Here is an 11,565-nt window from a genome sequence, read left to right as displayed (position 1 = left end):
CGCATTTTTCAAAGCAGAAACTAAAAGGCTTAGGGAACACCAGTTATTTTAGACAGTGTTAATTGCATGGCTTCTTTGACATGCCCTGACGGTTCAGGGAGATGAAGCAACGCTGTCATTTGCCAAAGAAAGTGCAAACCTCTGTCAGAGAGTCCAGCTGGATGAGTATTGTGGAGTCATGTGAGTCTGTGTGTTATCATTTGGGTAGGGCAACTGCACTTTGATCTGACCTGGAGGAGGACCTGTGCCCGTATGAGGCTCAGGTTTTCCTGCCATTAAGTCAACTACTCAAGATTTACCCCCATGGGTTGTATCATAATCCATCATGTCTTTAGGCATGGAGAAAGCAGTGGAGAGGTGGGAAGGTAATATGGGATAGTGCCACTGGGAGGATTGTTACACGTACATCCTCCACCCTCACTGTAAAATCAAAGTGTTCCTGACCTGAATGAAACGTGGCTCAGCACTAACCTGCAGCCTAAACCAGCTATGTTGGGAAGCACCAGTACAAAAAAGGAGGCAGGAAGGGTGAGGGGGATACCTGAATAAATACACCAAAGAGTTTAGAGCTCCGGAATGAGTGGCAAAAGGATGTTTCTCTGGGGAGGCATTAATTTTGGGAAGGGGTTAACCAGAAGCACCACTAGAACAGACGGTTCCTCAGGCTGTTTATAAATTGATACTCTGATGCCACAAGATACAGATTCAGGTTGAAGTTTCATATTTCTGTATTAAAACAAGTCACTTTCAGGCTGTCATATCAGTATAAACACAGAATAAAACTTGCTGAATTCAAAGCCTGAGGTGGAGTCCTACTTTAGCAAGCAACTTTTTTCAGAGGCAAGAGGAGTGTGTTTTGGAAGCTTTGTTGTTTTGGCTTATAAATAAGCTTATCTAGAAGTTTTGAATGTTTTGTAATTCTTTCATGACCCTTGAATTTGCAGCTGTAAGATGTATGTAAGTGCTCAAATTCCTTTAATCTCATATACATACATAGTATGTATAGTCTTTTTGATTTCAAAGGGGAATTCTGTTCCCCACATGCACTCCCTGTTCTTGTGACTACTTGGAGACCAGCCCCATTGGACTGACTAGCTATGTACATGTGAAGCCCTGGAAATATTCCTTATAGTCGGTGGTAATCTAATATTAGTGAATTATCTCACAAGAAAGTATTTTTTCAGCCTGATAGTAGAACTACAGGTTTTATTTTAGCAAATATCCAGTAATACTTGTGCTCAGCTATCCTCTGCTAAGCTTATTGCTAACAGCTGTGTAACTGTTGAGATCTACATCATTTGTTGTCACAAATATTTATAGTTTGGATTTTTCCTCTTGTGTGTGCTTCCTATTTAAGTATTAAAAAAAAAAATTGCTCCCTAAATGTAAATATTTAATCCAAGGCACGCTGACCTGTTAACCTGTGCACTGAGGAGGTATCCATCAGGGATACTGTTGGTGTATTTGCATCCTGCAGAATAAATCACCAGAAACCTGTCAAACCCTGAAGAAGTATGCAAATGCCTGCGTCTCTTTAATCTGACATGTGTGTATCCTGTTTGATTTGAGATGGGAATTTTAATCCTATGGGAGCAATGCAGGAACTCCTGATGCTACCGCAGTCTTGTGAGGAATTATGAGCCAGCTGGTGCCCAGGTTTGGGGACTCTGTTGTTGCTGGGACCATTTTGTGGAAGAGCCCCAGGTGCAGGGTGCAGCTTTTGAACCTGTAACAGATTGTTCCTGCCGGTCCCCTCTCTTTGGGAGAGAGGGAGCATGCACATATATGTGCTTGTGAATACATTACACATATGCTCTCTCTTACACAGAATAATGCTCTTTTGTTGGTGGGCTTATGTTTTATAGGGAATGCTGAGTGGGGACTATTGAAACCCATCCTTATGCATTAAAAATTAGTCTCTCCTGACTTGATTTGAAGGAATAGCAACTTTTTCCAAGCAAAATGGAAATGCTCTTGTGTTTGTTTTTTTTTTTTTTGTAACAGAATGCTCAGATTTAGCTGTCACACATTGTCACACCAAGACACCATTGCTTTCAGATCCCATACATTTTGTTAGTTCTCTTTCCTTTTGCATGGCACTTTCCTGCATTTATTAGACCTTCCAGACCTCCATATACTCACAGAAACCATAGTTACTAAAATGTGTTTAGCTATGGCCCATGCCTAATGCAGCCTTGATCTGCTCAGCATAAAATACTCCATTTCTAAAGTGTAATGTTGTAACAGCTACCGAGGTCTCCAAAACAGCGTGGTACGTCTTGCCTCATTAGGTGAAGCATTTTATTTAACTCCATAAAATTCCACTTTATGCGAAAGGAATGTGTAAAGTACAATAACATATGTCATGCAGAAACAGCAGGAGTTGTGTGCAATGGCCAGGGGGGCTCCAGTGTCTGTTTGGCTCTAAAAGCCCTGGTTTAGAAGTAGCTTCTCTGGAGTTGGTGACAGCTCACGGTTACGTAAAAATTAGAGCAGCAATTACGTGCCTTCTACCTATGTATTTTTAGCATGCCAATCAACCTGGGATCCAGGCACTGAAAGATTAGTGGATTAGTGGTAAAGACGAAACATTTGCTCAAATGCCAAGTAATTTTTAGGGTTATTTAGATCTCTGTCCTCTGCTGCTTTCATCTCTACTAGTAGGGCACTGAAATAATAGGCAAAACATGCACTTTGGGCAAAAGTGGACTTCAATTTCTTACTCTCTTTTTTGTACATCTCTCCAGGTCCACTTTCAGAGTTCCACTGGCTCTTTTCAATGCTGTTTGAGGCCAGGAAATGTTCACAGTTCCCATTTGTTGCTCTCTGCAGTCTTTTTAGCTTTAGGGTCTAAAAACATCCCTGAAACATACTGTTCTTACACGGATATTTATTACTCTATAGAGGGATTTTTAGAGGATTGGAAGTGGAAATGTGAGGGGAGAGAGAGGCAAGAGACTGGTTTTAATTGCTGGGCTTCAGCAAAGGAGAGACTTTTAAGATACAGAGCCCTTTGCACTGATCCCTTTTGAGTTTTTGTGGGAGGGACTTTACCTGTGTTCTTTAAGAGATCTTGTTGATGGCAGTGGACGGTGTATCCTGGAGTTTAAAGCTGGGTTGCTGGGAGAGCAGGCAACCCCAAAATGCACCAGAGAAGAAATGTGATAGAAGCCTTGAAGTGGTGCTTTTAAGGCACAAAGGTTAGGACTGCACTTGCAGAATCACAATATCCTCCATTTCCAGATGTCTGTGGGGATGAGTGGGACAAGGGAAGAAAGGATCTGAGGCACAGGGGCATTTGTGAGCTGAACCCAGAGACAATTACTCTTCTGGCCTTTTCAAATGAGATCCATCTTTCTACAGATGCTTTGGCACCTAATATTCCCCAAGGTGTTAAGGGAAGCCAAAGGATTTAGTTTCTGGTAGCCTTTGTAGGGATCGGAACTAAATCTAAAGGCAAAGTAGAAATCCTGCTATGCTTTGAGTTTCCCACCTGGAGTCTAGTTTGGATCCAGAAATTAATATTTGTCCATGCCTTTGGATTTGAATCCTGACACTTTACAGTGACTTGGTGATTGTGTCCTGGTTTCAGCTTTCTGTATTTTCGGTAGATTTGGAAACTGGCCACAAAATGGGCAGCACTGATTAAGCATATATCTATTTGTTTATGCTTTGTCTGAAATACTTAGAGCTCTGCTGCAGTGAAAAAAACTAAAACTGTATCTAACTAGCAGTGATTTACTTTAGGTTTGCACAAGCATAACAAATATTTTTCATGTGCCTTACATGCACAATTACTGTGCACTGATAGCTTCTTAATGATCCCTTTTATAAACTCACTGGCAGCAGCCTGTTCTTCAGATTGTAAACAAAGTTGGTGTTGACTAAGACGTGTAGGTTCTTGCAGAGATGTTCATGGCAGAAGAGGTATTTTAACTGAGTAGTTACAAAAACTGATCTTTCTTTCAATATGAAATTTTTGCCTCTTAACAATGTTCTAACACTTTTAGTTGACAAAACTAGAGTTGTTGGGGTTTTTTTCAAAGCTAATAATAACTGCATCATCCAGCACGTTGCATAAATGCCTTGATCTCAGTGACAGCTTTGCCCCCATTAGAAGCATTTGCAGTGGTATGCTGATCTCCAGTTATTGTGGTGCAGCGCTGGGTTGAAGCAGCTGAGAGCAATCTCCAAACTAAAATGGTTTCTGGGGTAGCTCTGAAGTGGAAGTACCAGCATTAAGGACCAATACTGGCTGCGTGGGCAGCAGATCCTTGTCTCTCTGCATCTTCATTCCTGCTCACCACCCTTCTCCGTCTGGTAATTTCAAGCCTTGCCTGAGGGTTCTGGTGACTTTTCAGTGTGGAGAAGGTTTTTTTGTCTTTTCTTACTCTGAAAGAATTCATTTGTTGAAAACTGGCAGAAGACTGGCTCTTAGAGACTGTCATAAGGACAATTCTTTATTGGCAGCAGCTTAAACAGCAGTTTTTCAGAACTCCCTAAACAAAGTTTGTGCTACACAAGGGAGTGTTTCTACTTTATGCCGATGAAAGAGCTTTCTTGACTGCAAGAAGCAAAGTTCTTTCTTTGCCAGACTCTTTTCTCATCAAAACCACTTTTTAACTAAGTTTTCATAAAGCTTAGCAGCTGCAGCCTTTGACAAGCAACAGTTGTCTTCCTGTAACCCTTTGCTTGTAAAGGGTGTGCAAAAAAAGTAACTCACTACAGTGAGGGGCCACTTCTGGGCCCACTCTCCTTAAATTCACTTTTTGCCCACTGAGAAAACCAGTTGTCTAAACCTCACAGATGTGTGGGCCAGTTCTTCAGAGCACTGCAAAGAGGCTGTCCTTGCTCAGGGTGTTCTAAGTAGCTGTCTTGAGTGCCTGTAGTGGGTTGTGGATTGTGCTGTTTGAAGAAGAAAAATCTTCCCTGGAAACTGGGGATAATTTCCTTTTCATCACCACAACCTGTGGAAAGTGCCGAGTAAAAACCAGCCACGAGTCCTTTGGATCCCCTTTGTGGCTGAGTACACCGAGGGACAGCTCTTGGGGACATCAGAAAGCAAGGGCTTCCTTTAAACTGGAGAAATGCAGTGCAACAGTGCTGAGTCCAGGGAACTGAGACCCCAGGCTTGTGTGAGATGGGTAAAAGGAAAGCTAGAAAAAAGCAAAACCCCAATCAGGCATAGTTGGTTAGCTAAGCTGCAGTATGGGCATCTTTGTGCTCTGTTTATATCACAGTTGTTTAGTGCTGAAAACGTTCCAGCCCAAATTAAACTTCTTTCTTTTCTTGTAGTGACTTGCACACTAAGCTTAATTAGAGTGGCAGAAGGTGTTATATCTGTGAATTCATTCACACTCTGCCACTGTATAAACACAGCTTTGGTGAAACTGCTTCAAGTAACAAAACACCTGAAACTTGCTATCCTGATGAGTGGAGACTGATATTGGTGCATGATATTATGTGTACAACAAAGTGGTTTTAAAAAAAAAATCTATTTTAATACAGCCCAGTTTGATATCACTGGATTGACGGAATTATAAAAATAAGGCTGTTCTTGTCATAAAAAAGCCCCAAAGCAAAATTTACTGAAAAACTCCCCTTTCTTTCCTGCATTCTCGCACACAAACCTAAACAGTAATAATACCGGGATTTTTAGGATGACGAGTTCTGGTGGTTTGTGGGTTTTGGTCTTTTCTTCCCCTTTTCTCCAGAAATACCAACTGTAGCAAAGCAGATTCTGAGACAAGACCCTTGTACTACCTCTGTTACAGTGGAGTAGAGAACAAAACCTGCTTTAAGATTGATTTGAATCAAAAATTATAATTGTGAGTCTTTTTCCAAAACCAGACTGAGAATGAGACAGAAATCAGGTCCATTTGAACTTGATCCTGTCCTGGTAAATAAGTAGAAAGCACAAGCGTGAAAGGTGTCCTGTGCAAAAGGCATGACTGGGTACCTCGTTCTGTGTTCTGTCCATGGAGGGAGGTGAGCACATGGAATGAGGAGTGGGAAACAGGGATTGAAATGAGTAGGAATCTATCCAAACTTCATAGAGAATGTGATGGCATCTAAAATGCCTTCTCTTTTTTGCAGTTCAGCCCAAGGCCGTAGTTGAGTGCCTGTTGTTCCAAAGCCAGGAATCCCTTGCTAGACAGACTTTAGCATCCTGCTGCATTTAGGGACCTGTGCTGGTGTCTTACTCTTGCTTGAACATTTTGTCACTCTGCTGTTCTTCTGGGAGCTGAGAGCTGGATTTCTAACCCTTCATATGGTTTTATGAACAATGCTCACTTGCTATGTAACTAAACAAAAAGATAGCAGGCAATTGTGTAGGAGCACCATGCCTTGGGTACCTGGTTTTATAACTCTGCCCACCCCAATGCAAAAAATCACCCAAACTGACATAATTTAAGCCACAGGTTTTTTAATTTGACAAGATTATGATGCAAGTTTTATGTAAAAGGGGTGGTATAATTCATAGTTGTTAGTGAGTGTAGTGAGATGTCGATGGTCTGTTGGCAGCTGGGACTTGGGGCTATTTTAAGACTCTGATAGTGTTGGAGCTGTATAGTGTTACTCTGTAGGCAGAGAGTTCAGTATTTTAATCAAGGTCAGAAGGAAGGGATGCTGGAAACTAAACTTCTCACATTAGAGCCTTTTTATCCTTATTTAGACGTGCAATAACTCTTTTGGGTGGACAAAACTCCTTTTTAAAAGAATTTTTGAAATAGTGAGCCTTTCCTAAGTGTAATTGGTTTGTGGCAATGGTAGTATTCCATTACATTGTGTTTGTGTAAAGAATTAGGCTGTACAACGGTGTCCATAGCTCTGTATTTATATCACTGTTGTCAATTTGACTTCTCGTGCAGGAGATTTTATGTAACATCTGTGACTGTTTAGCTGCATGATTGATGATAATAAATGGTCAAAGTGCTGAAATGGGTAGTAGAAACCTGTCCCAGTTCATTGAGCTATACATTATTTCACAAAGTTGTTACATCTTCCCTTTTCACCCTTCCTATTGCAGAGATGGTGGCGCAGTCTGTGGAAGCTGGGTGCCCAGTTCTCTTTGTATGATAATCTTTAGGGGAGAACTGAGAGGATAGCCTGGCAGAGAGAGTTGTAAAGGTAGTGTGGATAACGGGCAATTAGAGAAGACTCTTGCTAACTTTGACAATTGTTTTATTTCTTTAATTTAAATACTTATGAAACTTTTTAGTTCAAGCAGCTGAAAAGTAGAATGAAATAACTTAAGATGCATGGGGTGGGAAAACATCACCCTGCAGATTCTAATGTAGGCTATCTTCAGGTGCATCCTAAAGAAAAGAGAAAGTTATCCTAAAATACAAATTCACATCTAAGAATCTCTATTGGAAGAACTCCTGTGCCCTCTGCTGAGTGCTGCCTTCCAAAATAATCTGGCCTTGGCAGAACTGTCTTGGTCCTCTGAACAGAATTAACAGGTCAAGTATAAGGTTGTGGTGGAAATACTCTGAATTTACACCTAGGAACTGAATCACTAGAGAGGCCAATGGTATTGCAGCTCTAATGTGGGTGCCAGGTCTATAAAAATAGATTTAACTTGAGAAGGATTGTGTAATGCCTTTGTGTAGTGTGCAAATGCGACTTTTTTGATGGAGAAATTCCATGGTATCTGAAAACATTTTTTGGTTTTCTGCAGGAGATGAGCAAACCAGTTGGAAGAAACCTCAGTAAGGCAGGCTAGCAGGAAGCTGTTCCATTAGAAGTGCCTGCTGGGATAGCTGTTGCTGGAAGACATTAAAATTGTTCAGCCAAGTTCTAAACATAGCTTATTTATCCAAATTTTAGTCTAAAAACACCCAGCTATGAGACAGAAATGATGACTAGAGCTATTAGGTAACTTCAGTAAGTCCTGAAAATGGTATGCAGTACAGGATTGAAGGTGTAAGAACATAGCTAACAGTATTATGTTAAACAAAACTTCTTGGGTTTAGTTCAATGCTAGTTGAAGAACTGATGTCTTTTTTTCCCCCCGAGTTTCACGGGCTCTGGAATGGCTCAATATGTGAACAAAGATGTCTTTCATAATAGGGAAGCTGTAAGGCAGGATGCTGTTTGAAGTACTGAGAATTTAATCTTGTTACTAATTTTGTCAAGTATTCTACCATGTCTGTCATTGCATTCAACACCTCTGTAGTAATACAGTCATAGAGGGGTTTATTTGTCACATGGGTTTACCCTTTGCCAGTAGTGGGGGGAAGAGAGATTGCAAGGGGGAGTATTTAATGTCTGGTTCACATTTTTTCATTTCCCCAGTACATTTGGATGTCCTTTCATTTTGTTCATACTTGTTTTTGTTTTTTTTTTATTTCTGTCTGTTATGTTGTGTAGTCTTGTACAAATGGCTACAAGCAGATCTCCATGGCAAGAGCTCAGATACTGCAGACAAAACCTCAGGTAAAAAGGGGTTAAGGACAAAACAATCACCAGGCCCTCTCTGTTTCTTTATTTTCAGACTTCCAATTCCCCTTGAATCAAACTAAGGATCAGAGATCAAAATCAAAGCCAAAATCCTTGGACTTTTTTATTTCTTTATCTAATTTAAATCAATATCTGGTAAATTTTGTTCTATTTCTTGATGCTCTCTCGGCAGATGTGCTTCCCCTCTCCAGCAAAATCCCAGTAGTGGAGTCAGTATATTGGTGGAGATGAGATATGCTAGATCTTTCTGTGCTTGATAAAGACTGAATAATATCTTGCATTGGAGGATACTTACCTACAAATCTAGATAGGCTTGATTGTGTAGATTTGTGAACAAAGGGGACTGGAAGGTCCAGCTGCACCAATATCTGCTGCAGAGACCCAAAGTTTCCTGACATCTCAAGGAAGCATGTTTTGCAGTCTAGATTTAGATAGTAATACTGGTGAGGTTCACACAGACACACCCCCACCCCTGCCCTCAAAAAATCCAAATAATTTAAATGTATTGAAGAGTACACAACCCCCTATGGCTTCCTGCTTAAATGTGATCCATCAATTCCTTTATGTATCGATGTGCAAAAGGTAGGTTAGACACTGCCCCCTCCTCAGCCACTCCCCAGACAGCCACCACCATCTTACAGACAATGCAGATTTTAAAAATTTGGAATGAAAACTGTTTTGCCTGCCTCGTCCCAGTCCTCTCTTTCATATTGTCTCCCTTCTCTACTGTGAGACTGTGCTCAGAAATAACACCTTTGAGTTAATGTCCTTGAGCTCTGACTAGCCTTCCACTGCCACCTTGGTATCCTGGTGGGGCTCGGAGTAAAACCAGCAGAGCAGTTTCTGCGCTACTTAAACTTACCAGCTCCTGAACCTGACAATTAACAGCTTAGTTGCTCCCGAGCCAAGCACTGTTACTGCTGCTCCCACATTGTTTTCTCACTCACACCCTGTATACTATTTGCTTCTCGTGCAGGGTCATCCAGAATAAACCTAAAGTTCCGTCTGCAGGGAGAGAACGTAGCTGGATGTGCTGAACACTTTGAACTGGAAATAGCTGTCAAAGAGATGGTCACCACGAGGCACAGCACTGTGCATGGTTGTGCTCCCAATGTTCCTCTAAAGGAATACAAGATATTTTTATTTCTGTAGTCACAGGCATTCCTGTTGACATTCCAGAGCTTGGAAGGAGAGACAGATAGCTTGCATTCCCTGGACCAGAGGGTGTGGGTGGAGGGATGCCTCTGCCTGTTTGGTACATGGCTATCTATGCCTCTGTAGCTGTGATTATTAATTGAAACAGATCTGCTTAAAACTTAAGATCACTAAATTTATACATAGGATCACTCTTATGAAAACCATCATGACTGACAACCTCACAATTGCAGCTGCATTTCCCTAGTAATTGTATCCTGTATCCAAAACACAGATATTTTCTAATTTTGAGAAATCTTCTCATTTTGAAATTAAATTAGCACAGTTTTTCTTGATCTAGCATCTGTCACTTCACCATTTGCTTTTAATTTGAAACTTAATGTTCCTTTAAAAACCAGTGCCTTAAAGGGAAGGCAGAAGTCAAGTCGTGAAGAGTACAGTTACATAGGATGTAGTGTCCAATTGAAATGAAAATTGAGTGACACATTTTTCACAATATTGAAAAGTACTTGAATATTTTTTTAAAATATCTGGAGAGCAAAAGGCTTCTATTCAAACCCAATTTTTTAATTTGCCTCTGAGGGGCAGCTTACCCTGTGAGTTGTGTTGTTTGCATGAATGGGCACCACACACCAAATAAGATGTCTCTGTCTGCATTCACAGTACTGTTATCTGCCCATTAATATTTTAGTATATGGATTCAATTCACATTTGATACTTGCTTCATTTTTAATGTGCCTTGCTAATCCTGTTTGGGAAGTTAGTAAGCAAGCACTTAAAAGCACATAGTAGATTTAATGAAAATTCACTGTTTGTCTAGAATAACAGCTAAGTAAATTCTACTTGCCACGTGTGGCTCAGTAGTTCAGAACTACCAAGGCTCAGAGCTGGTACTATCAGATACCCTTTGGTCCAGATCCCTTTCCTCCTGTTTGCCAAGGTTTTGCTCCCTGTGGTTCTCTTCCAGCTGCTTGTCAGTGTGGGGCTGGCTGTCGTGGTCCTTGTCTCTCATCTCATTTCTGTGAGAGTTGGAGGGTTTCCTGCTAGTTTGGCCAAACGATGCCATTTCACCCTGACATGCTGGCTGCTTCCTGTCCTATCCTCATACTGTTTCTTTCCTAAATTGTGTGTCTCCTCTAAAAGCTTACCCTGTTTGACTTTCTGGGAGGTAGCTTTGTATGGGGGGTGCAATGCTGAGTTCTTTTGAGCTAATGACTGATGGATTCACTGCGGTGTGGGTTCTTGGCTTTTTTTCTCTTTTGTTTTTGTGATCACTGATTCAGAAAATCATGTTTTCTTTATGTGTGTTTTACCTTTAATTTATATATTTTTAAACCACCGGAGTAGTAAAATGCAAACACTGCAGAGACTCTGCAAAGGTAAGTTGTTTGTGCCATTTACTTTCCTGAATAAAATGAATCCATGTTGTCAGCCTATTTAAACATTGTAGCTGCTAGTTTTGGGAAGCTGGATGTCTTAAAGCAATGCTTGTGCTTCATAGCCAAAACATTTTAGACCTATCTGTCATCTAAACAACTGCACAGATATCTTCAGCAGCATACAAATTATTGGTCACTTCCAAAAGCTGACTGAAACCCTCATTTTATCATTATTACAGTGGTTTATTGGCAAATACGTCTTGTTTTTCTGCACTGGTTCTAGATGCTCCAGAGTATTGCCCCCTAGGTTGGGGGAGGGGGGTGGTTCATGGGAAAAATGAGTGAAGGATGTTAAATAATAATAACAGCAAGATATCAGGGCCTTCACTGCTCTTGCATCCCCAGTGATGTAGTTTTTGGTCTAACTTGGAAATTAATTTTTCAAGCAAAAGGTGTTTTTACAACATCTATGTGATGCAGAGTGGAACACTGGCCCCCAAAGAACCTGTGAAGGGCTCAAGTGATGAACTGCGAAAGTGATGAGGACCTCTGAAGCGTGCAAATT

General features: G+C 40.9%; 1 protein-coding gene across 2 annotated transcripts in view; it reads left to right on the top strand.

Annotated features, from left to right (window-relative positions):
- The first annotated feature begins 8,381 nt into the window (after positions 1–8,381).
- The window catches only part of DENND5B (DENN domain containing 5B), a 68,186-nt gene continuing 65,002 nt past the window's right edge, over positions 8,382–11,565 (top strand). Inside the window, exons 1-2 of one of the 2 annotated variants that reach the window (XM_029963538.1) lie at positions 8,382–8,442; positions 10,969–11,000. In XM_029963538.1, the coding sequence (XP_029819398.1) occupies positions 8,387–8,442; positions 10,969–11,000 (88 nt within the window). In that variant the 5' untranslated portion in view covers positions 8,382–8,386. The remainder of the gene's footprint in view (positions 8,443–10,968; positions 11,001–11,565) is intronic. The other variant, XM_029963539.1, reaches the window with a different exon arrangement.

The sequence above is a fragment of the Manacus vitellinus genome, unplaced genomic scaffold, assembly GCF_001715985.3.
Source record: "Manacus vitellinus isolate BGI_N305 unplaced genomic scaffold, ASM171598v3 scaffold_5_pilon, whole genome shotgun sequence".
NCBI lineage: Eukaryota > Metazoa > Chordata > Aves > Passeriformes > Pipridae > Manacus > Manacus vitellinus.
This window is presented reverse-complemented; position numbering and strand designations above follow the sequence as displayed.